Source organism: Emydura macquarii, unplaced genomic scaffold, assembly GCF_026122565.2.
Source record: "Emydura macquarii macquarii isolate MOO-44397 ecotype Brisbane River unplaced genomic scaffold, CSIRO-AGI_Emac_v2 contig_2676, whole genome shotgun sequence".
Taxonomy (NCBI): Eukaryota; Metazoa; Chordata; order Testudines; family Chelidae; genus Emydura; species Emydura macquarii.
In genome coordinates this window covers 46,393,109-46,420,385 of record NW_027132813.1, presented here as the reverse complement: position 1 = coordinate 46,420,385, position 27,277 = coordinate 46,393,109, and the positions used below count along the sequence as shown (strand labels likewise).

At 41.5% G+C, this 27,277-nt stretch overlaps 1 protein-coding gene across 7 annotated transcripts in view; it reads left to right on the top strand.

The window, feature by feature from the left end:
- Positions 1–27,054, top strand: part of PLCB1 (phospholipase C beta 1) — a 642,689-nt gene extending 615,635 nt beyond the window's left edge. For 5 of the 7 annotated variants that reach the window (XM_067565312.1, XM_067565318.1, XM_067565317.1 and 2 more), the window contains one exon: positions 24,002–27,054. In XM_067565312.1, the coding sequence (XP_067421413.1) occupies positions 24,002–24,232 (231 nt within the window). In that variant the 3' untranslated portion in view covers positions 24,233–27,054. Of the gene's footprint in view, positions 1–806; positions 1,408–24,001 lie in introns of those variants that run through there. The other 2 variants (XM_067565313.1, XM_067565314.1) reach the window with 2 other exon arrangements.
- The last annotated feature ends 223 nt before the right edge of the window (positions 27,055–27,277 follow it).

Below are 27,277 nucleotides of genomic sequence, written 5' to 3'. Positions count from 1 at the left end.
TTATTCATGCTTATTCCTGCCTTGATTATGTAATGGCTGCGCTGAGGGTTTATGTCAAGGGCATGTCTGCACTATGAGCTGAGAGTGTGATTCCCTGCTACTGGCTCTCATCAAGCCAGCATGCTAAAAATAGTAATGTGGCTGGGGTAGCACAGGCGGCGGCAAGCAGCAGCATGGGCTTGCCACCCCATGTACGTAGCCAGGGGGTTCACCCAGATTTGTACTCAGCATGGCTAGCTCGTGCTGCTGACTGTTCTACTGGGGCTACACTACTATTTTTAGCATGCTAGCTTGAGGAGAGCTAGTGCAGCTATACCTACCTCCAGCTCCAAGTGTAGACATAGCCTAAGTGGTCCAAATTTCGACCTAGTGCAGTCTAGAGAAAGCGGATCCAACTCCCAGGAAGTCTCTGGGCCAAAATCAGAAGTGCATCATTGCCAATATTTGAACATTTTTACTAGGACAGTTTTCCAGAGGAGCAGCCCATCCTGCTCAGCTGGGATCTCTAGGCAGTACTGTGACATAAATAATACAAATGATACTAACATGTGCCACAATTCTGAGGTGATATCCGTGGAAGATAAGGTATTCCTGCTTCTTCCGAGGGCACTGAAGGTACTGGTAGTTTAGCTCACTCTTTTTATCTTCCAAATCCATCAGGATTGAAGAATTCTAGTGGGATTTGTTTCAGAAAGAATAATTCCCTTTCAAAAGCTAACAACACTGAACCAGAATAATTTAGGTTAATGTAATGAAATTACCATACTCCTTTCATGCTAAATAATGCTTTTTTTTTTTTTTTTTAGTTGTGAATCGGCTTTATGGAATCTTTTAGAAGGGAATGGATTGTCATGCTGTTTTTCAAAACCCATTTTAAATGCTCGGTATAATTTACATTTGTTCTGCACATCAATCTAGAATGGTATCGCTTACCTGACAAAAGCAGAAGGGAGAATGACATTATGCATTATCCCCTTTATCCGCGTACTGCACCTAACTAAAACATTCAGAGACTTTCCCAAGAAAAAATGAAAAGTCTAGATATTGGATACTTATCTCATTTATAATGATGTAAATCAGGAGAGACTCCATTCTGCTTGGTAGCATGACACCAGTGTAAAAGATGTAACTGACATCAGAATCAGACTCTAAATAGTGAAGGAAAGTCTTACGGCTGTCTCAGCCAAAGATTTTTTAACTGCCATTTTGATATGTATGGAACCCATCGCTTGCATAAACTATATGGTGTAATGTCAACTGTGGATGTTTATGATGGAGGGACATAAATATATTGGATCTAGACTAAAATTCTCTTAAAATGGAGCTAGGAATCTGAATGGGGAAACATCATACCAAATGCACACTTTAAGGTAGGAAGGCCTCTTTCGCCATAAGAGTTTGTTTGTAGAGAGACCTGCCTTAGGGAAGATGGGCTTGTATTTTAAATATTCAGCTCATACTGTACCTCAGCCTCTGGCTAAAATGACTGCTGCTTGTTATGCACCCTCTCTCAGGTGTAGAGATGGGAGGGTAGGAGAACTGAAGATCCCAGGACCCTGAATGGTGCAGTAGAGGGAAGGGAGGCTAATTTGTATGCGGTTGTGAATGAAATCCAAACCTTTTCTGTTTGTTAAATTCAACTTCACATAACTTCACAAAGGCTGCACCGCTCAGAGGTGCAGAGGGCAAAACAGGGAAGTTTGACCTTTGGTGGGAGGGGGAGAGAAATCCAGGGACAGTTAGTCTGCTTCCAATCAATTCAGTGTTAGAACTCCCACTCTCTCCATTCAGTGGGAGCAGAGTTAGGCCAGCACTGAGGGCTTTTGAAAACCCCACTCTCAGTTCACATCAAGGAGCGTAAGTAAATGGTACCTTTTATTTGTTTTTACTACTTGATTTATATCTAGTGCATACCAACACCGCAATCTAAAGCCTGAATCCCACAAAGCTGTCCACACTGGCAGGCCTACATGTCTAAGCAGAGCCCTACTGACATTAAGGAGTCTCAGTGAAGATCTAAAATTCAGCCTACTCCTTGTAATGATTGGGGTCTATGATGTCATATCAAAAAATTTACCTAAACTAAGATCCCCAATCCTACTGCAGAAAAAGGAGACCAAAACCCTATCTGTTTAGAAACAGGCTGACTAAATGGGCCTTGCAGTGTGCCAAGAAAGCCAGCAAGCTTTGGCTGTAACAGACCAAGAGCAGTAGTGAATTCCATTGTCAGAGGCCCTCCAATGAAACCTTACCATCCTACCCGTGCAGCAATCAACATAGGGATAGCCATCTAGGGGGTAAAACATGGCAGTCTTTAAAGTACCTATAACCTAAACTAAAAAAGATCAACATTTACCCTTTGCCTTGCAACATGAATTAATTAAGGCAGTGCAGTCTGCAGAGCACTTGGGGGGAACATATCCTATGTGAAGCACCAGTAATTAGCAAAGACCCACATCCTGCACTAGCTGATGGGACTGAATGGTCTTCACATCTCAAACAGGTTGCATTATAGTAGCCTGAAGGTAACAAAAACAGACACAACAATCTGCAGAGTGGAAAAAAAATCACTCTCGCCATTGCTGCTTCTGAAGCAATGATCCGAGCACATCCTCCAAGAAGGTGCCTGGGTTGTGAACAGGGCTCCCACATGGGGGAGAAGGGTAGACTTTACCGGGGCCTGAAGGCCTTGGGGGACCCAGCCGAGGCTGCAAGCCCCATTACCATGAGGAAAAAATGTTTCATGGCTCATGAGATTGTATGTATGGGATGAGGGACAGTGGTATGTGTGTGGGAGGGGGCCCGTGTTACAAGTTTGTACTGGCCCCGAAAAAATTATGCTTGGGCCCTGGTTGCGAATCATAGAAACAAAAGGCAGACATGCCCCACAACTGAAAAGTCAGATGTTACTTTTCCTATTTTCTTGGATTGCTCCTTGGGTAGTTTTCATCCAAATCCCAAACTGAGCCAGACTCTAGGAAAGCCAGGCAAACCAAATAAACACGAGCTAATTGAATCTTGGCCAAATTCCAGTTTAGGTAATTGCATTCTGACCACTTCAAAAAAATTAAAATCCCCCTCTACTTTTAACTGGTGAAGATACTGTACTAGTACATGGTATGCTGCCTATTTAATTTAATTTATTTATATCTGTTTATCAGCACCTGTCTGACACTCTAGATGCTATACAGTTTTTAAAACTGTGTTTAATACAGAATTGTAAAATTCCATAGTACAAAAAGGGTGACATTTTCATAAGTGCCTAAGTGACTTAGGAGCCTAAATCCCCTTTTCAAAAGTAATGTAGGCACTTAGGCCCAAATCCTCAAAAGTATTTATGCTTCTAGCTTCTCTTTTGACTCCTAACTTCCATTGATTGCAAAATCTCATTGACAGTCAATGGGATTTAGGTGCTGAAGTTCCTAAATCAGTTTTGAAAATGAGATTGAGGTTGGGTGGGGAAAAATAGGTTACTTTATCAAAAAGATTGCCTAGTTTATAATGATTAAAATAATCTTTTGGCTCTACAAAATTTAGGATAGACAATAACATTGAGAGGCAGAAGTGAGTAGTGGTTTGAAAGGACATGTGGAGTTGTTAATCAAAGTAGCAATTCTAGCTTGTGCCACTAAATTGAGAGAATAAATCAATGAGCCCTGCTAGAATCACATCACAGAGTAACACTGTAGAAATTCTACTTGTAAGCATGATTAACCTTTCTACATAAAAGAGGTGCGTTACCCTGTTCTTTCTAGCTGATTTGAGCATTTGCCTATCCCTGTAATCCTCATATGCACATTTGGATGGTTAATGTCAGGGCGTCAGATACCACGTTGATCAGTACAGGGTCAGATTCTGAATAGAATTTCTCATTTGGCTGCTATGAGCGAAAACTGTGGATTGCCCACTAAAGAGCTACAAACAAATAGAACCTCTAGTGAGATTCAGTATAAAATCTCTGGTTACATTGAGTGAAAACCCAGGATTGTGTTGTTAGTGAGCGAGTTAGGAAACTTTTCAGAACACCCTCTTTTGTTGCAAAGGATTACAGAACTGTAACTACTTGAAAAGGTTTTCAAAGACACTTCCATGGCTTTGATCTTTGGTCACAGAAAGGTTGATTTCTAGTTTACAAATACTCATTTTAACAAGATATTAACAGAATGTCTGCTCAGTAATTTGCAGAGCAGACTTTTCAAAGAAGCTCAGAGCTGCAGAGTCTCCTTCATGACTTGTATAAGTGTTGTCACACATCAGGGCTCACCTTGCCACTAAGTAGGGAAAACGTCAACGATAGGGTTTTATCAGTGTGATTACCATTAAAGTCAACAATCCCATGCAGTTCTTCAACAATAATAGGCATAAAAATTACACCAAACATATACTGTAATTGGTGTGTCGTCCCCCCCCCCATCAATAAAACAATGCTCTTAGGTGCAAAATCTTCAGTTCCTGAGGCTGGACTATAAGTGTATGTCTACACTGCAAAAAAAGACACCAACCTGAACCAGCAAGTCTCAGAGCCTAGGGCTACAGACCTATGCTTGTGCTACGGTGCTAAAAATAGCAGCGTAGACGTTCCCACTTCAGCTGGAGGTCAGGCTCTGAAACCTGGCATGGGAGATAGATCTCAGAGCCTGTACTCCTGTCTGAGCAGAACATCTACACTGCTGTTTTTAGCACCATTGCACGAGCCCAGGTCTGTAGATCCAGGCTCTGAGGCTTGCTGCTGCGATTTGGGGTTTTTTGGAGGGGTTGTGCAGTGAGAGCTCTTGTTACTGTAGAGGGTGCCTAAGGGTTTTGGCTGCTGGGGAGTGTAAAGAGTAGATCAGAATGAGTCAATGGAAAGAAGTGGCCAGCCTCCACCAGATGTCAGCCATTTGCCATGCTCAGAGGGGACATGCAGTGGTGCTGATGGGGGTTGTGGTGATGCCACACGAAGATTCGGACAGGCCATACTAGAATGACCATTATGAAGTTAAACTTCAAAGACTGAAAAACACTGTTTAATTATATTCCGATACCTGTTTGGAATTGCAAGGGATCCACAAGAGGTGCCAGTTTCCATCATAGCATTTTATAGTTTCATAGGATCATGACACTGACTTCTTTGTAAAAATGCTTTGAGATTTGAAGTTGAAAAGGCATTCTGTAAGAGCGAGGTATTATTATAACTACTTTGCGTTGCCTATTACGTCCTGTCATTTCTGGCCTCCAGGGAAAAGTATCCCAGGCTTTACGGTCTTCCTACCTCTCTCCTCTCCTCCAAAAATAGCCAAACCATTCCCCCTGCAGGACAGTAGTGCTTTTAGGCAACAGAGACTGTATAACAACTGACCCCATGGATCCCGCTGCAGTCAAGAGACATTCACCTTAGCAGCAGTCAGGCTGTGCAGCTTTCAGATTATAGTGACCTGTAGTAGGCAAGGGACTAAAACGTTTCTGGAGTACATCAGTTCTGTCATAATCTCCAGATGTAATTCTGATAAAGGCTTTCCAAGGGACTGTTAAGCACTTTTGAACAGATAGTTAAAATAATGATACCCTTCCGAAGGGTTCTGCTGTCTGATATTCAGCTCTCTATTTAGGGGGCACACTGGAAGCTCCATGGAAGTGAATAAATAGCCATCATTAGAAGGCAATGCAGAAACCACTTTGTTATGCTTTAATACAGTGCCATAAAGTGCATGGCACTTTACAAAGTAACCAAATCAAAGCTTATACTGCAGCTTCTGTTGAGCTGTGTCACTGGAGTTATTTATCCTGGATCCACACCAGAGAAACAGAGTTAAGAATGTGGCAATAGAGAGGTAGATGTCAGTGGAGTTTCTCTGGATTTATTCCAGTGAAATAGAGAAGACTCTGGCCAGAGAACTTTCTTCAGTTTCATGATGGTGTAAAAAGCAAAATCTGGCCCAAAGTCATCATGCATATTCAAGGAAGAGGAATTGTTTTCCTTTCATACCAGTTCAAATTATCCCTGTTTATTTGTATTATGAGATACATAGGTCACCTATTTATAGAGTCATCAAAAAAATCACCAACAGCTTAAGAAAGTATTCTATCTACAAATGGAAACAGTTAAACTGCAAGTACACAAAATATTCATCAAAAACAAGAGTGGTTCCAGATATACAGCTTAAAAGGCACAGAGAGGGACTTTGCCTGAGAAATAACTGAGGAAATGTTAGAGAAATAGAAAACAAATGACTATAAAAAAAAATCCCCATACATTTCAATGTAATCTGAAGACAATGCAAGAGATTTGAAATGTGCAAATACAGCCAATAGTCAGTTGAGGTTCCTGATTCTCCACACAATACCCAGGCTGCTATAATAACATGCTTTTACCATGGATCCCATAAAAAGATATGTATTTCTAATGTATCTATCATCTTAGATCTAGGTATCTGTTAATAGGCTAATGTCCTTGAAGTAGGTGGCAGTTTCCTTAACAAATAACAGGCAAAATTCCTTCACCAAAGAACTACAATCTAAGAGCCTTAGTTAAGGGCCTGATTTACTTCACAAATCCGTTAGTGTAATTGGGGTTGCACTAGTATAAAGCAATCTAGTCAGGCAAGAAGCAGCGCACATTGGTCTGTTAATAACCTGGATAAAACTAAGTCCCTAGCCATTTCCATCAAGCAGCCTCCAGCTGCAGATTACAAGTTCAGTATTAATTTGTCTGGATGGGATATTGAGCAGGTGGCAACAGCTGTATACTTGGGAAGCATCAGAGACAGTGCCAGAGGATGCTCAAAAGATGTAGATACTCACATAGCAGCCCCTGCTGCCATGTTTTGGCCCCTTCAGGATACGTCTACACAGCAGCTAGGAGCAAGCCTCCAACCCAGCTCAGAGTCATAGAGTTTTTATGGCCAGAAGAGACCACTAGGTCATATAGTCTCACCTCCTCTGTAACACCAGCTGCCAAAACCGCCTAAAAGGAAGAGAGGCTGGTGCTAGCTTTGCTCCAGCGAGCATGCTAAAAATAGCAGTGTAGAAGTCATGGCTCAGGGGGCAGCTTGTGCTCTCAAGCCCACCCAACACTCTGGGTCTAAGATTGGATGGATAGCCCAAGTATCCACCAGAGCTGCAATGTCCACGCTGCGGAGCTAGCCTGAGTTTGTCTATCCAGCTTGCTCCCAGCCACAATGTAAATATGGCCTCCATGGGGGAATGTCATGACATCAAGCTTTCTGCAAAGCTGTGGATCTATAGCACCTCAGTTATACCACCTCTATTGTACAGCAGTGAAATACGGGCACCGAGGAAGGTTGAAGAGCGGCGGCTTAACATTTGTTATTCTTGTCATCTGCATAAGCTGCTCCACATTAAGTAGCAGGACAAGATCAGAAATAAGAATATTCATAGCTGAACCCACAGCCACGTCCATCAGCCCTGGTTTGGTCTTCCATTCGAATAATATGTCTGTACCAAGAAAGCCACCGGCTTGGTTACAGATGTGTTATTAGGATGGAAAACCAATGAATTACAGAGCATGTTTATTAAGGAATGCTGCTACACTGCCAGGAATCTGGTGGTCATCAAAAGTTTCAGTGGTGTGATATATCATCACTGATGGACATAGATTGAACATCCAGCTAACCCGCATTAATGACCTAACTAGAAATTGATCCATGGATCACTGCAAGGAGGACATCTCCCTTTGGGATTTGCCATGATACTGATGACATTAGCATAAAGCTCGGGGTAACTGTATCTCAATCCAATACCCAGACTGCTATAATACACACACTTTCACCAAGTATCCCATTAAATACATATATTTAATGTATCTCTCACCTTGGGTCTAGATACCTGTTGACAGGCTAATGCATTTCACCAGTCATAAAATCTAAGGCCTTGATCCTGCAACACTTACGTGCATGCATAACTTTATTCACATGAGTAGAACCATTCAAGTCATCAGGACAACTTGTGCTTAATGTTAAGCAAGCATGTAAATGTTTACAGGATCAGAGCTTAAGGGCATCGTCTGCATCCAAAGGCAAATATTTTGTCTTTAATGGGAGCAGGAATGTGCATTAAATTAAGTGAGTGATAGGAGACAAAAGAAGGGAGTAAGAGGGCTTACAAAAAGATCAGATGGGGTAACAAAAGATTTTACGGACACCTAGGTTTGTAAAGAGCTCTGGGTGCTTTGTTATGGGTTGTTTAAGTATATAGTTGTGCCGTTAATAAACTGAAGTTCTCTCTGCCGAGGCAGAGAGAGTTGCTGATGAATGACTGCAAATATTATCAAGGTGCTGGAAGCTGTGAAGGTGGGACCCTAAAGCTGCTGAGTGAGAGTCCTCATAGGGAAGTGGCGTTTAAAGGCTGGAGCTGCTACCACTCTCATCCCACATGGGGCAAACTGGAATCTGAAGTCCCAGAGAGCTGGAGTGGTGGGAAGCAGAGGCGGGGGGCTTAGCAGGCCCTGCTCCTTCCTTGCTTCAGCTGAATGAAACAGTTGCACAGGAGTGGGAGCCTGTAAAGTGTTGTCATTGGAAGAGCCCTGAAGTCGATGCTCTCAGTGGGGGGAAGGGCATGTTACCAGGAGCCATGTTCTCAGGTGACTGGAGATTGACCTGTGGGGAGCGTGGGGGCAAATCTCTCTCCCCTGCCACCGTGGCTGCAGCTGCTATTGAAGCTGAGTGCCTTTGGACTGTTAATTTCCCATGACAGCGAGTGTTATTTGTAAGGGCGATGGTGGGTGGGCGTCCGCTGAGCTTTGGATGTCCTTGTCAGACTTCAGTGGTCACCTGAGGAAGAATTGTGCTGTTTCCTAGTCAGTTAAAAGACTGTGCCATCCATCACTTACATAGTCTAATGCATAGTTAAACTGTCTCTGTACTGTCATTGTTAGTGCCTTTTGGTCTTCACATAGCAGGTTCTTTGGACATGATTCTCTAGCGGCCTGAATGGTTTCTTTTCATCCTTATCTCTAGTACCCATGTGTAGCTTGTGAAGTCCAGATGTTAACACATGGGCCCCATTTGCTCTTGTGCTAGTTTGCACTTACTAAAAACAGATATTCTTTATTTGATCAGCACTGCTTTTCAGCTGGGTCTAATTGTCTCTGCACGTATACAGATATTAACTCCGCTTTATCAGAAACTGCGAACAGCATTTATGAACTGTAGTAAGAAGTGAGAGCTTAAGGCCTGTAAAACAGGCTAAGGCCTAAATGGAAAAAGCCGAGTGAACAGAAGTATAAGGGGGTCACTCAAGTTAACTGAGACTGGTATAGGAAAGTGCTGATTCTGCAAGGTTGTAAGACTGCCAAAATATTACTAAAATATGTAGTAAGTATAAGAGGTACCAAGACACTAACTCTCTGAAATGACACTTTTATGGGTAGAAATGATACATGGAGTGGCAGTGCCCAAATCAGCCAATCAACGGAAAAAGGTGGTATTAGACCTACGTCAGGAGGGTGGCAACTACCTACGTGAAAGGGGGCAGACCGAAAGTGTATGTAACAGTGTGGTAATTGGTGTGTTGGTTACCGATATTTATCAGTGTAGGCTGCGTGTGTGTGTCCCTGTGTAGATGCTGTCCCAGCTCTGCGCAGGAAACTGAGACGGCTCTCACGATCGAATGAGTCGACACGACCACAGATTAGCTGAGTAACGAAGGCGCCCAAGCTAGGTTTATTGAGTGCGGCACAATGAGATATGACTTACAGAGTATCTCTGGGTCAGTTTCATATTGGCGGCGTTACAATGGTCTCGGCTCAACGGCGAGATTTTCTGTTATCCCCTAGACCGGACACCGGTATTCCCTCTGACACCCTCTTTTATACACAGTTACATACACTTTCGGTCTGCCCCCTTTCACGTAGGTAGTTGCCACCCTCCTGATGTAGTCTAATACCACCTTTTTCCGTTGATTGGCTGATTTGGGCACTGCCACTCCATGTATCATTTCTACCCATAAAAGTGTCATTTCAGAGAGTTAGTATCTTGGTACCTCTTATACCTACTACATATTTTAGTAATATTTTGGCAGTCTTACAACCTTGCAGAATCAGCACTTTCCTATACCAGTCTCAGTTAACTTGAGTGACCCCTTATACTTCTGTTCACTCGTCTTTTTCTATTTAGGCCTTAGCCTGTTTTACAGGCATTAAGCTCTCACTTCTTACTACATGAACATGAGCCTGGAGTGTAAGGGATACACTAATTTCCTACTTCAGGGTCACGTCCCAAGGAGGGGAGTCTTGCACTCATGAATTCTCCTTTGCATTCTTTCCATGGGGCCCTGTGATTGTCCCTTCCCCCAGTGAGCTATCTCTGGCTTGGTCTACACTTACCCGGTGATTCGGTGTCAGTCAATGGGAGTTACGCAAGCTACGCATAGCAGCTTGCGTAACTCTTGTCAACTGCTGTACTTATGTTCTGCGCGGTGTCTTCACTGCACTGTGCCACTTGAGGAGGTGGTTTTAGTATGTCAGCTTCCTGATCGATTGAGTGGGTGTACACTGACTGCTCAGTCAATCCAGATAAGTTGATCTGACGACGGCGACTTTGCCGCCATCAGTGTAGACATACCCTGAGATCTGCAGAGGCACAAGGATCATCCATGCTTGCCAGTCCCAATTTTCCCCCTCCAGCCCCTTGATAGCACGGCTCCTGCTGGAGGTGTGTTGCCCAGCTAGTGCCTCTGGATCCTTTTCTCAGGTTCCACATCACAGAGGGAGGAAGTGCATCGGTTAATGCGACAGACTAGGCCTTGAGTGAGCACATAAGTCCTGCAGGGTTGTGGGATATGATACTTGGGTGCATCTGTCTCTCCAGGCTCGCCCCTTCCCGCCCTTTGCTATCACTTCCTATAGCATTGTGATCCGAGTCCCGCAGAGGGTTCTCAGCAGTGTCAAGAAGCAGAGTGGGGAGGAGAACAGTGCCATGGAGAGCACCCTCCTTTGCCATGCCAATGGGCTGCTGTTTGGTGGTGGGAATAGCATGGCCCTTTGCAAGAAACTCTTGCTGCTTCAAATTAGAAAAGAAAAAATTGCTGCCTACAGATCACTTGATCCCTAAATTCTGCTCAATTTCACTGTCCCTGTTACTGAGCCTCCATCTGTTTTTTACAATTCTCACTACTTAGATATTCTTTAATTCCGTATCCCCCCAGAATGGCTCTCTAATGATGTAAGCTCTGAAAATGAAAAGCAGCAGAACAGCAACACATTTGCTCTCTGTCCCCTTTGTCTGGGAGTCCTGCATGCACTATTTTGGAAGCTCCATGGAGGTCATCAACATTCTGCATATTTGTTGTTTGGTGCAGTCATAAAAGCTCCAAATCCGCTACTCCAAACTGTCTTTGGGCACATAGGTCAAACATTTGCATGCATGAAAATAAGTATGTGGAGCTTTAGCAGGCTCAGAGAAGCATGTGGGGGGAATCAAAAGTGGTTCAAGCACAATATTTCAGTTACAGCCATCTGGTTTTTCCTGATCCACAGCTTTATCAGCTCACTAGTGTTGAGGAAACAAACAGTTATTCCTAGTGGCATGTGAAAATGGAAATGTAAACATAAAACATTCAGAAGATTTATTATACCCACTTTTATTAATAATCCCGGTGCAATCCCACTTTCATTAATAATCAATATAATCACTGCTATATCACCAGCATTCAAAATGGATGCAGTTTATCCCACACAATGCATGGAAGAAATGAACTTAATTGCTTCATTCATCAGTCAACCAAAAACAGCAGATAGAATTAAATATTATGCTGGATGCTTCCTAGTGCCCCAATAGTTATGGATGCATAACAGTTTTAGATACAAGTTTTCAAAACATTTGCCTTTAGGGCTTGCATTCTCCACGCTTGGCTCCTGCTGGAAGGAGAACTTTTTCTATTCTTTTTAAATAACACCCCCTCAGCTATTTTGAGGTCAAAGAAGTTGGGGAAAAAAATTCCATTTACAAATATAGAAGCTGGAGAGGATCACAGCTTTGTGCAGAGTAGGGGAGGCACGGCACATGATAGCATTTCCCAGTGCCTGGATCAGATGGAGTTGCCAGAGCACATTCTCAAGACAAGCCATTTGGGATAACTCTGGATGAGTGAGGAAAAAAGGTACCTGCAAGCCACTTTTATAAGCCAACTCCCTGGATGCCAATCCAAAGGTTCAACTCATAGTAGGCTCAAGGTAATGGCCCCAAAAATGTTGTTATGGCAGTAGGGTTAATCAGCCAGACATAGTGGCTTTCCCGCCATGTGCCCTTTTCCTTGGCCAAAACCCTTATGTCAGGATGGGGTGGATTATGACCAAGGACATGAATCTGCCACCTGTAGATTCCCCTCCAGTTTCAGGTAGCCAGTTAAGCAGGTTTTGTGGATCCTTTGCACTAGTAGACTGGCACAAAGCAGCCATGATAGGGATTAGGCCCTGGACCACAGATGCCTCTCTGTGTTTTCACTGGGCAGACTTGCCCCAATGAAGTTAGGATGGGATTGCTAGGATTTAGCGCTCAGGTTACTAAATCAGTGTCATCTTCAGTGCAAGCAATAGACGCCTGTTCTTCCGGCACTGAAGGTCTTGGATCTTATTCCCAGTGCTGCCTGCATGTAGTATAGATGTTGACCAGATGTGTCTATGTACGCAGCTACAGATTTGTTACTATGTGCTTAGGCTGATGCTGAGATTTTAACTACGTTGTGCTTCTGCAAAATAAAGTGTTTTATTATGTGATGATATGATTCCTATAACTAATTAGCCCGGCCATTTTTTTCACACTACCTGAAATGAAAAACAGTTTCACCAACAAGAGCAGGAGGGTTTTAGATACTGAGAACTGACAAGCAACCCATATTCTACTCTTAAACTCAGTAACAAGAGAACTCTGAGTGCTCTGAATCAGGTCTTATTCAGCAGTGTGGGGATTTGACTTTTTTTCTTTTAACCCAATGTACTCCATGTGAACTACAAGCCTCCTGGTAACTTGTGCTGACAGCACACTGGAATTTTTCATGTGGTCGTGTTATTTTTGTTCTTGGTGGAAGCAGGAGTTCATTAGTTCATGCTGAAAGTATGCAGAAGTTTAAAGGGGATAGTCAAAATAAGTTTGAAACCATAGTTTCTGCTTCTATGCTTGGTAATTCTATTGACCCTCCTTGGGTTTTTTTGTAGTATTTGTAATGACCTCTTAGCATGTGTTACATTTTGGTAAGTTTAAAACTAACCTTTGGGCATACTTAACATAAAAGTTATAAACTATATAAATCATAGCATTTGTTTTCTTTCCTTACTGCTTTTTCCTTGCTTTAAGATGAATGACCCATGTTAGCTTTCACTCCTGTGTTCCCAGGCAGTGCTGCTCAGAACTTTTTTCCCTGCTCCATGACCCTTTTCAAACAGTATTTTCACCAAGGACCCTGAAAGACTTTTGTTTTGCAGCTGAGAGACTGTTTGGTCCCAGGGATTAAGCGTTAGGGTAGCTATCAGGCATTCATGAGTTCTAGTTCTGGCATGACATTGGTGTGTCATTTTAAGTAAGTTACTTTAAAGTAGGGTGTTAAACCAGGGACCAATTCAGATCAATACATGTGCCCACAGCTGTTCACCCTATGACCATGCAAGTGAAGACCAAATATCAATATCTTCAATACAGAGCTATTGTTTATTGAAAAGCAGATATCACAGACAAATAGAAAGGACTATACAATGCCTCTCCTGAGTAAGCCTCAGTTTCCCAAGCATAACCCTCAGTAACTATGCTGGCCCCAACACAGTGTCCTGATTGGTAAGCAAAGTGTGATAGCTACCACTCCTAGGTGACGACTGTCTCTTCCTTATTCAGGTTCCCTCAGGTCCTTGGTATATTTTCTGAGTCCCTTGTAGTGGGGTTTTGACTATCCCGAAGCCCTCTGGTCTATGAACCCTTGGAGCAGGGTCTAGGTTACCCCGAGGCCCTCTGGTCTTAATCCTTCTTCTGTCCAACAGTATCACTGGCCCTCTTTGATATTTGAGATATAGATAGAAAAAGCTAGATACCATGTGATCTTCCCAATATTTATACCCTCTTCCCAAAGAAGTCACATGTCCCCAAAATATGCTTTGCCAGCGAATTACATGGCATATCCCAATTAATTCATAATTTGGGAGGCGGCTGCAGGGATTGGCTGATATTCACTTATCGTGGACTACTCGACTCCAGGCACCTGATGTCACATCATTCTATAGGGTCAGTTTACTCAGATCAGCTCGCCCCAGATTCGCCATTGCACGCCTCCACATGTACACACCAGGCAAACTGGCCATTGGCTGACCGTGACCTTTGGTCTTCCACATCAGCATAGCTGCTTACACAGGATCTGGACAAACATTTTGTGACATATATTGATGCCAAGTGCAAGTTTGGCCTTTTCAGTGATTTTCCACAGTCTAGTGCTATGAGATCCTGCTCCCAGAATCCTCTAGCACTCAGGCTCACCAAACTTGTCCATTGTGATACTATATAGTGATTCAGCACCGTCCCAACAAAGGGCTAACACTTACTTACAATTACCTCCCTCACGAGACTAGTGTGAGAGTTAACTAATGGTTTTTAAATTTCAGGCACTGGTAGGTATAAAATCTTAAAGATATATTTATTGAGAAGATAAGGCTATATGGCCATGACTTTCAATATGTGCATTAAAAGGGCCTGATTTTCAGAAGGTGGGTGCTTTCTAACATTGGTCCCTTTAAGGTGTTGCAAAAATCACTAGGCCCTTTTAACATTCTTGACCTTCTGTATTTTAGTTAAAGGCAAGGAACTAACACTTCAAAATTTGCAGCCATTATGGTGCACACCCCCTTAACACCCGCCCCACAGGTGCTAAGAGAGGTGGCATTAGTCAGTTTTTTGTCAAGGTGGTGTAGAAGAGAAAACATTCATAGTTTTATAGAGTTTAAAACCAGCAGGGGCCAATAGATCATCTAGTCTCACCTTCGGTATATCAGAGGCCAGTACATTTCACCCACATACCCCTATATTGAACACTGTGATTTTAGTTCGGTTACGCATTTAGTAGACTAAACTATTGTGTGTCACAGGCAGAGAACAGGAGAGCCAAGGTGCACCAGTGCCCAAGGCCTCTGTAATGGCAGGGAATTGGTTAGGTGAGATATACCCAGGACCTGGGCGTTACAGTGGACAAGAAGCTAGATATGAGTCAACGTTGTGCCCTTGTTGCCAAGAAGGCAACCGGCAAATTGGGTTGTATTAGTAGGAGCATTGCCAGCAGATCGAGGGAAGTGATTATTCCCCTCTATTCAGCATTGGTGAGGCCACATTTGGAGTATTGCGTCCAGTGGACAAATTAGAGAGAGTCCAGCGGAGGACAACAAAAATGATTAGGGGGACTTATGAGGAGAGGCTGAGGGAACTAGGCTTGTTTAGTCTGCAGAAGCGAAGAGGAAGGAGGGATTTGATAGCAGTCTTCAACTACCTGAAGTGGGGCTTCAGGGAGGATGGAGCTAGGCTGTTCTCCGTGGTGGCAGATGACAGAATTAGGAGCAATGGTCTCAAGTTTCAGTGGGGGAGGTCTAGGTTGGATATTAGGAAAACTTTTTCACTAGGAGGGTGGTAAAGCACTGGAATGGGTTACCTAGGGAGGTGGTGGAATCTCCATCCTTAGAGGTTTTTAAAGTGCAGCTTGACAAAGCCCTGGCTGGGATGATTTAGGTGGGGTTGGTCCTGCTTTGAGAAGGGGGTTAGACTAGATGACCTCCTGAGGTCACTTCCAACCCTAATCTCCTATGATTCTATGATCCTAATAGGTGAACCAGATCCTATACTACAGAGGAAGGCAATCCCTGACAATCTGACCCAGGGAAAAATTCCTTCTCGACCCCAAATCTTGCAGTCAGTTTAATTCGGAGCATGTGAGCAAGGTGCACTATCCAAGCATTTAAGAAAGAATTCTTAAAGCTCTGGCTGTGGCTAATCTCTGATGCTTCTCCGGAAGGTGGAAAAAAAACCCAAAATCTATCTGTCCAATTGTGCACCAGGGAAAAAAATCCTTCCTGGCCCCTGTGACCAACTGGATGAAGCCCTGAAACATGAGATTTGATTATAATCACTGCTTTAATGCAATATGAGTACAGTGAGGGCAGTACATGCAGTCCTGTTCTCCCTATGGCCCAGGAAGGAAGGGAATGAACAGGGGATTCGCAGAGTCACAGACTCCAGGGCCAGAATAGACAACCCACAACCATCCAGTTCGATCTCCCATACAGCACAGCAGAAATCTGATATTTCCTCTACATCTCAGGCCTTGTGTGCCCATACTGCATGTAGACACACAGACCTGTTTTGGCGTTCTTCCACAAGAACCTATCTATGCCAGAAAACTGACAGCAGAATCCAAATCACCATGTGTTCTGTGTCATGTGGCTAGTTCAGGATCCACACAGGGCTGAAGAGAAGATGAAGCTGTGGATCTAGACAAGCAAATAAAATTTTCTTGGCAAATCCCAATGAAGTTTAGAAATTCTTGATAAATAAAAACCATTAATAAGAAACTTTTTATTACCTAATATGAATAAAGTACAGGTGAAGCTATTTTATTCACCCATATTAGATACTAAAGTTCCTCTAAGGAGTATGAATTAACAGAAGTCTTTTTTAAAAGGCTCATGAAGCAAGAGCCCATGAAGTAGATACGAGAATGCTATTGATAATCCATGTTACACCTTGAAGCATACACATTGAAGCATACAGAGATGTAAGTCAAAATGAGAATCAGAGTGTCCATAATTGACCTAGATGGATAAAACCCATACATAGAAACTAATTCTGCCCTGAAAAAATTATAGTTTGCATGATTTTTCAGATATCTGGCTCACTGGACAAAATATGAAATTAAGAGACATAGTTTCAAAAAGAGAACAAATAATTATTCTAAGACCCTGTCTACACTTAGCTCTGAGATTTGGCGGCAGTCGACGGGAGTTATGGAAGCTACGCAAAAAACTTGTGTAACTCCCATCGACTTCTCTGCTCCTCTTCTGCGCACCGTCTTCACTGCACTGCGCTGACAGGAACCACGTTCCCATCGACACAGCGCTATGCCACTTGTGAAGGTGGTCTTACTACGTTGATTTCTGGATCGACTGAGCGGGTCTTCACTGACCGCTCAGTCGATCCAGAGAAATCAATCTGACGGCGGCGACTTTGCCACTGTCAGTGTAGCCATAGCTTAGGTGTCCTTTTGATTCATAGCTGCAAGAGCAAGATTTCCATGACTATCATAAGATATGATTAGACGTGGGCCAAAATTGGAAATTCTATTCCAAACCCCTGTGTATTTCACAGGAGTGTAGATACAAATTCCTCAAATCCAATTCTGCCTCTATTCCAGATCAGATCCTAAACGGAAAAAGGCCTATTTCTCAGGATGGTCATAGCCAAAACCCTACAAGTTATTTTCACAAGGTTTTTGGCTGTAATAGCAGAAAACTCACAAGATTTTAAATTAAATTAAATTAAATCCCAAACTGAACCCTAGTCTTAATTTGGGTTTGAACCTAGACCACATGTAATGGAAATCTGAACACCATCACCTCACTCATAAGTCAAATTGATGACATTTAGTTCTAGGAATTATTTTGGTGAAGTTTTATGGTCCGTGTTATATAAGAGGTCAGACTAGATGATCATAATGGTCCCTTCTGACCCTGGAATCTGGGAATCTAGGAGCAATACAGTCAGATAGTTGCTCAGAACGATAAACCAATCAGGGATGTGACAATGATTTCTAATTTCATATATCATGCTTTGGGTATCTCCTCAATATACTAATTCCATTATCCACAGTAAACTGTTTCATTGTACGTATTGATGTGGTCCTTCAGCATGTAATATTTGATTATTTGTAGCCAGATTACGTTGAAAACCTGCATTCGGTACATCACATTGCTGTTTATAGAAATATGTTGGTTCCTGTTTCTTAATTAAGGAACAGTACCATGTATCCCAGTACCATGGGCATTGCATTAGAAAAGGGTTTTACTGTGTGCTAATAACCTCCATATGTGGAGTTCCTCACTAAGAGTTAAGAGTAACTGTAACAAGGATTAACGGCTACACGTCTCTGAAGATTCCCATAAAACAAGGCACTTAAGAAATGACTAGTTGATACAAATTGACACTGGCAGTCTTGCCAGTGATTGACTTAATTCTGGGGAGTCTCAGCTTATTACTGGGAAAAATCCTTAAGAAGTTTGTGGCAGGAAAACTCCAGTGGTTTCTGAAGTCCTCCAATTGCTGTGACACTGATCAGTCAGATTTTAGACCTCGCTATGGAAAATGCACTGGTTGCATTAGTCAGTGATCTCCTCCTCGTGATAGATGGATATAAAGTGTCCATGCTGCTTCTTTTATAGCTGCTGGCTGCCTTTCATAGCCATTCATACCTTTCACATGGGTTAGTTGACATACCTGAGACCCCTAGAAGGACTGAGTGGAGGGTTTTTTGAACATGAAAAGGCCCAATGGGTAGTATTGACCAGCTGCTCTTCTGCTGGAGTGATCCTGTAAGCAGGTTACCACAAGGATATATTTCAGCATATCGACTGTGTAGAATTATGAGGCTTACTGAGGAGAGGTGGACTGTGATAACACACCCAGCTCTGCAGCTTCGTCGCATTAATCTTGGTAGGTAGAGTTGAACAAATGATCCAGAGGTGGTCTGAGACTGTTGACTGAATGAGAGCTGGATATAGATACGATAAAGGGAATGTTGGCAGGCTGGAGGAAACAACCAATAGAATTGGCACCCCGGATTGAGTGAGGGCATCTGCCACTTGCTGCTCAGGTTTTGTAATTTAGCAGTTTAGATCTTGGTCTGCTCCTGGATAACCAGCTGGGCTGAAGCACTTTTGGCACATGGTGAAATGTGACTGTCCTTTTTCTCTAGGATGTGGCCCTTGCTGCAAATATCCCTGCCTTTGGTCAGCTCCAGTGACCAATGTATTATAATACATTCATTCAACACCATGCTATGCATTGAGACCATTCTAAAATGGAAACTAGTGCAGAATGCAGCATCCCAGTTGCTGGGTAGTGTATCAGTCAGAGAGCATGCTACAGTATTGCTCTGTAATCCTCATTGGCTGTCAGTAAGGATCCAGAGGGATTTCAAAGTGTCAGTTTGTAACCTACTGCTATTATTTCTTATTTATTTATCTCAGGTAGAGCCACACTCTTCTAGGTGATCTCAGAGGATAGTTCCTTAAAGACAGAGAGAGGATAGGGAGAAGGGGCAGAAGAAAAAAGAAGAGACAGTATTACATAAAAGAATCATAGAGCTGGAAGGGACCTCGAGAGGTCATTTAGTCCAGTCCCCTGCACTCATGGCAGGACTAAGTAATATCTAGACCATCCCTGACAGGTGTTTGTCTAACCTGCTCTTAAAAATCTCCAACGATGGAGATTCCACAACCTCCTTAGGCAATTTATTCCAGTGATCAACCACCCTGACAGTTAGGAAGTTTTTCCTAATGTCCAACTTAAACCTCCCTTGCTGCAGTTAAAGCCCATTGCTTCCTGTCCTGTCCTCAGAGGTTAAGAAGAACCATTTTTCTCCCTCCTCCTTGTATCAACCTTTTGTGTACTTGAAAGCTGTTATCCTGTCCCCTCTCAATCTTCTCTTCTCGAGACTAAACAAACCCCATTATTTCAGTCTTGCCTCATAGGTCATGTTTTCTAGACCTTTAATAATTTTTTTTGCTCTTCTCTGGACTTTCTCCAATTTGTCCACATCTTTCCTGAAATGTGGTGCCCAGAACTGGACACAATACTCCAGTTGAGGCCTAATCAGCGCAGAGTAGTGTGGAAGAATTCTACTTACTTAAAACACTCCTGCTAATACATCCCAGAATCATGTTCATTTTTTTTGCAACAGCATTACACTGTTGACCCGTATTTAGCTTGTTGTCCACTATGACCCCCAGATCTCTTTCTACAGTACTTCTTCCTAGGCAGTCATTTCCCATTTTGTATGTGTGCAACTGATTGTTCCTTTCTAAGTGGAGTACTTTGCATTTGTCTTTATTGAATTTCATCCTATTTACCTTAGACCAATTCTCCCATTTGTCCAGATCATTCTGAATTATAATCCTATTCTCCAAAGCACTTGCAGCTCCTCCCATCTTGGTATCGTCAGCAAACTTAATAATTGTACTCTCTATGCCATTATCTAAATCATTGATGAAAATATTGAACAGAACTGGCCCCAGAACTGATCCCTGCGGAACCCCACTCGATATGCCCTTGCAGCATGACTGTGAACCATTGATAACTACTCTGTGGGAACAGTTTTCCAACCAGTTTTGCACTCACCTTATAGTAGCTCTATCTAGGTTGTATTTCCCTAGTTTGTTTAAGAGAAGGTCATGCGGAACAGTATCAAAAGCCTTACTAAAGTCAAGATATACTACATCTACCGCCTCCCTCCATCCACAAGGCTTCTTATCCTGTCAAAGAAAGCTATCAGGTTCGTTTGACATGATTTGTTCTCGACAAATCCATGCTGACTGTTACTTATTACCTTATTATCTGCTAGATGTTTGCAAATTGATTGCTTAATTATTTGCTCCATTATCTTTCGGGGTTCAGCAGTTAATCTGACTGGTCTGTAATTCCCCAGGTCGTCCTTATTTCCCTTTTTGTAGATGGGCACTATATTTGTCCTTTTACAGTCTTCTGGAATCTCTCCTGTCTTCCAAGACTTTTCAAAGATAATCACTAATGGCTCAGATATCTCCTCAGTCAGCTCCTTGGGTATTCTAGGATGCATTTCATCAGGCCCTAGTGACTTGAAGACATCTAACTTATCTAAGTAATTTTTAACTTGTTCTTTCCCTATTTTAGCTTCTGATCCTGCCTCATTTTCACTGGCAATCTGAAACAAAGAAGTAATTTAGCACCTCTGCCATTTCTGCATTTTCTGTTATTGTTTTTCCTCCTTCATTGAGTAGAGTGATCAAAGTGGTAATTGGCCTTGTCATGGCAAAATAAGACTGATGCAAATACATATTTGAAATCTGGGATATATAAACTATGCCAATTTACTCCTCAGATTTGTCACTAGCTGTCAGCAATATAGATTGAGGGTGGGCAACATGGCTGTCGGCGTGGCCAGAGCAGATGGTTACCATAATCAAAATGAGAGATGAAAGCCAGGGCAAGTGTTTTGGCAGCAGGGATAGAAAGAAGAGGACAGATCTTAGATACTAAGGAGGAAGAAGCTACAGGATTTGTACACTGCTTCTAGGTGTGGGACGAGAGAGAGGAAGGAGTTAGAGATGGATTCAAGCTGGAAAGAGGCAGGTTTGAGTAACAGGGAGGATGTTGGTGTTGTCAACAACAACGAAGGAGTGGGGGAATGGACGAGGTTTAGGAGTGAAGATGAAGGTTAGTTTGGGTCATGGTAAGCTTAAATTGATGGTGAGACATCCAAGAGGAAGTGTCAGAGAGACAGACTGAGATGTGGGATATGATGGAGGCAAGTTGAGGGCAGAGAGGTAGATTTGCAAGATGTTGACACAGCTCTGGTAACTGAAGCCAAGTAAGCAGATGAGGACACCTGAAGAAGGGATGTGGGACAAGAAGAAAAGGTGACCTAAGGACATGAGGGAGAGGTGGACCCACCAAAAAACACACTGAGGGCACAGTGAGAGGGATAGGAGGAGAACCAGGAGAGGACAGAGTCAAGGAAAACACAGCTGGACCAAGAGGTCAAGAGAGAGGGTGTGATGATGGTGTGAAAAGCTTCAGAGAGGTCAAGAAAGATGAAAATAATAGCCCTGACATTGAGGTTGAATGAGATTGTTGCACTGTGTGAGAGCAGTTCAGTGGGTTGAAGGGGACCAGAAGCTGCATTGGACAGGTTCAGGGATAGAATTGGATAAGGGGAACTCAGCAACCTATAAATCCCCTAAATACAAAACACTGCTTGAGATGTGATCACCTAAGAGTCCCCTGAAAATTGCCACAGTTGCAGTTAACAGAGGTGCTCACATTAAAGCCCCATCCAATTAAGAAAGAAAGTGAGTGGGTGCTGTCTGCAAGGGAGTTCTTTGCTTTGGAATTCATCCCCTACTCTTTTGTGCCATTCAGTTTTGGGCATGCCTAGCTTTTTCTCCAGTTTGTCTGTATATGCAGTGTTGTTTTTAATTCATGTGGAACATGCAGATCCTAGAACAGGCACTGAAAAACAGGAAATCCAGATAAATAATGCAAGAGGTCCCACAACTTTCTGAAGGCAGAGAGCCAGATTTGCATCACTCTGCCTGCTGTGTGCCCTTTCCACCCTGGGACAACACAGCATCCCCTCCTCCCCCCCCCCCCCCCCACCACATTCATGTCCAAGATACATACTGCATTAGTCTGATCATATAACTTGTCTGTGATTACTTGAATATCTAGCCATAAAAGATGTAATTTAAGAATTTATTTTTCTCTCTCTGCTTCAGTTGACAAGTTTTCTGAGTTTTTCCTAATGTTTCTCCAACCAAGATAAATTGGCAAAAGTTACAATATTGTTTCCCTGGGCAAAATGTGATTTGAAGCTATGAAACATTCACAGGACCGGACTTTCTAACTAAATGCTAATTATGGCCCTGCTCCTTCAAAGATGTTTGCATGTGCTTAACTGTAATCAAGTGAGTGGTCTTCTTGAAGTCAATTAGACTAAAGGAAGCATTGTGGCCTAGTGGATAGAGCACTGGATTGGGACTCAGGACACTTGGGTTCTGTTGCCGCTCTGCTCCTGGGTGACCTTGGGCATGTCACTTAAACCTAGATCCACAAAGAGACTTAGGCACCTAAAGACCAGTTTTCAGCCTCCCTTATAATCTTTGGCCCAGTGGTTAGGTTACTCACATAGGGTGTGGAAGACCCTGGTTCAGTTCCCTCTCTGCCTGATGCTAGGATGGGATTTGAACAGGGGTCTCCCACCTCAGAGGTGAGTGGCTGAACCATTGCACTATGGGACATTCTGATATGGAACAGTCTCAGTCTCTCCTGTTGAAGCCTTTCTACTTTGGATACATAATTAAATATGCATTGGGCCTGAGAGAAATTGAGAATGAGTCTGTAGTCCATTGGTCGGGGCATGTCTTGTTCATTTCTCTCCTCCTCATCAAGCAGTGAGGGCAGCTGAACAGGGGTCTCTCAAACCCCACATGAGTACCACTCACCAGAGATTATAAGGGAGGCCTTCTCCTCCCCTCAGCTGTTTTGTACGCCAGAACTGGCTTAGGCTCCTGATTCCAGGAAAGGTTTCCCAGCTGTGAATCACAAGGGGAGCTATGCACTGACCTATGTGAGAGGAGCAATGATTAGGACACACCCCTCTTGCTGGCATTTCACATTGGCGACTTTAGACGGCTCCTTGCCTACTGTGCTTAGCTTTTGTGAATCCTATTTGCAGGCACCTGTCTGTCACCCCATGCATTGTATAGGGAACTTAGGCACCCAACCTGGGGTTTGTGGATTCCAGTGATTTTTCAAGGTGCCTAAATCCCTTCTGGATCTGAGCTTTAATTTCTTGTGCTTCAGTTTCGGTAAAATGGGATTAATAATACTGACCTCTTGTGTAAAGCACTTTGAGATCTACTGATGAAAGTGCTATATAAGAGCTAGGTATTATTATTAATTACTCACAGAAGTAAAATTAAGCACATGCATGTTTGCAGGATTTTGGTGCATAAGAGTGTGGCTTAACAGAAGAAAATATGTAAAAATGGTTACATGTGCCTTCAGCTTTGCAGTGGATGCATGATAATTAATAGATGCATGATAGATAATTAGGTGCATCATAGGTATAGCCCTAAAGCTAAAAATGGAAAATTAGCACCACATCTCATAATAATAACAAATGGAGATGAGTTTGTAAGTTTTACCCTTCCTGTTTGTAGTGTCCCCATGCTGTAGGTTGCTGCTCACATCAGAAATGATTTAAGACCATTTTTGTTTTGTTTTTGTTCCAGTTACAAGTTGAACTTGATCAGGAATATCAAGACAAATTCAAAAGGCTCCCCCTGGAAATTCTGGAGTTTGTACAGGAAGCAATGAAAGGGAAAATCAGTGACGATGGAGACCACAGTTCTGCCCCTTCCTCCCTGACATCTGATAGTGGAAAACTGAACCATAAACCTCTGCAAAATGAAGGGGAAATGGAAGAAAATAATCCAGAAAAAGTGTTTGATACTCCTTTTTAACTACCCATGCCAGCCCACAGGCAACAGCTCTTGTGCCAGGGCATGCTACTTCCATGCTGCCCATCTTTCTGAATGCAGGAGGCATCTCTATTGAAGTGCACATTTTAAAAAGAAACATTTTATAGAGTTATTGTGCAAAGGTCTTCATTCTCATTCTTCATTTTATTATTATACTAAAGCTTAGTGCAATCATAGTAGGGAATGAATGTGTTAATACTTTTTTTTCCCAATGTACAATGGGTAGATTTCAGGCCATGTGCACTGTTAAGATAGTTTAATGAAGACCAGTGTATTGTACAGAGACAAAGGTGCACAGGTTTCCTTTTAAAGTGCTAGCGCTAAGTGTCCCAAGCTAATACAGCTCTTACAGGATTGTATGACAGTTAATCATTTTTGTTTCTTACTTACTAACTGCACCTTGACAGCTATATCATCATTTTACATTTGCACTGAACATTTGATCCTTTTTAGCTTTGCAAGCACTGGTGGCTTGCTGTCTAGATATTATGTTTATCATGTGGAGAGAAATATATTTGCTGCTGAAAAAAATCTTTAGTTGGAACTGTGGTGATTAGAGTAAGTTTAAAATCAAGAGTTGGACTCAGTCTGTGTAGATAGAGAGATATGTGTGTGTGTATGTTGTACACTTGTGTGAGTGCATATGTGTTTGAGCATATACATATACACACACATCTACAGTATATACACACACAGCACGTATGTATTTGCAATCGATCTGATCTCACAGCAAAATGAAAAGTTTCAGGGATGCGTGAATAGAAAACCTTTATAGATCGTAACTTCTGGGTTACACTGATGTTAAATAAACTTTAAATTATAAGATTCTTTTTGTGGAGTTGGTGTTGTAAATTGAAGTATGTTTAGAAAATAAATTTGATATAAATTTTTCAGACTTGAAAGGATTGATTTTAAGTATCATTTTAAATTTACTGAATTTGATAGGGTTATAAAAATGCTTACGATTACAAGATTTGAAAAATTATGAGCATCTTCCATTATTTTTAAGACTGCAGTTCAATTTTACTAAGGTCTGAAGTTTAAAAGCAAATTTAAAAATCCAACCACTGTTATTTAAAACATATATTAATCCATTTATCCATACCTTAACATAAGAACAATCCAAGTTTATGTACTGTATGATATGCATGAGAGAAATAAATTGCATATTTTCAGAAATCTATATAAAAATAATTAGTAAGACTTACTCAAAATCAGGATATTTGAAAAGGGAAAAAAAAATATTATTCTCTGGCATCCCCTATTAAAGAGGATATGGAGTATGAAAATATATATGTCCTGATTCTCATTTACACTAAGGACACTTTATACTGCTCTGGTCACGTAAAGGAGTCTTAAAGTGGGCATAAATATAATTTAAGGCCCCTTTAAAGTACCAGAGCTGTTAGACCCTTCGTGTAAATGAGAAACAAACTCAAAATGTGTAAGTTTTCTTACTTAGGCCTCAGTCCTGCAAGCACTCACATGAGTAACTTTATACACATGAATAATCCTATTGGATTCACTGAAACTACTCTGTGGGAAATAATGCTCGCATACATGTTTGCAGAATTTGGGCCTTAATTTGTATTTTTAAATAAATACATTTAAATGGTTTAATAGTTGCATAACAAAGCATTTTAATAAATAATAGCATTTAAGTTACTTTACTTGCTTTCCCTCAGGATTTTAGTACTTTTAAGTAACTTATTTTATTTAAATTTAAGCAATAAATACAGATCAAGCTTAAGTTTTGAGTTAACTAGTATACGTGTATATAGATATAAGTTCAAATCTTAGAAAACAAACAGTATTTTGATGTTTCTTTTTTAAACTTAGAGCAGGCAGAAAGAAAAATTGCACATTCTTTGGAGATCTATTTTGGATTGAAGTATTCTGATTAATGATGATTAAACTAATTTAATGACCATAAAACTCAAAAGTCTGACTTTGATTTTAGAAAAATCATTCTACTTTTGCACTTTGAAGAGTGACATTAATCATTCAATAAAAGCCTAGAATGATAAATTTAATGCTGCATTTTATAAACTAAAAATGACATAGATTGTCTAAATTATAGCAAGGATATACTAATAGCAGTGTTCACAACAATACTGAAGACTATTGCATTACAGTAATTGTTGCCTTAGGGTAAAAATCACGACTCCATTGAAGTTCATGGAAAAACTTCCAGGGATTTCAGGGTAGCCAGGGCTTCACCACTAGTCTTCAAGTAGACTTGGGCAAATACAAATTAGCCTTTTATTTGTATTAAAAAAAGTTAATGGTTGGACTAAGTATAATATCAGTTGTATTCATTTTACAGTATGTTTGTATTTGACCATTTACTGTACTCACATTTTTTATATCTGTACAGTGCTACTTTTTGCAATTGTAGGGTAGTGTGTAATACTGTACATCTTGCATTGTTCAGATTATTACAGTGAGACAGATATTTAATATTAATATTACTTGAACTAAATAAGGAATGAAAAAAGGGTCTTTATGATGTGCAAGTCTTGTGCCTTTTATGTATTTGCCTTGTTATGTGTTGAATGTGTGAAAATGCTGTACTGTGGACCTTTCCGTTGTATAGAATAGAACTCTCTATATATTGAACTAGATTGTGCACTTCAAATATCTTTACACTACTGAGAATAGATTGGTTTTGGCAGTATGAGCAGAATTTTAAAAGTTCTAATGAAATGCCGGACATTTTGGATTTAACATGTTCATAATTATGTAAATTAATGCTCATGTATTAATTATTATTATGTATTCATTAAAAGATAACTAAAGGGACATTGCTTGCCTTTCTTTGAAATCAGTGTTGCTCTTGTACATTGTATTAATCGTGTCTGTGATTGATTGGACTTTGGTGATTTGCTTTCAAAAAAACATCAGACAAATATTTCGGTTAACAAGTACATATTTTTGTTTCTCAATCTGATTGTTTCAGATGCATAATTCACATTTTTGTAAGAATTCTATGCAATTTTGTGGCATGATGTTTCTTCCATTTGTAAT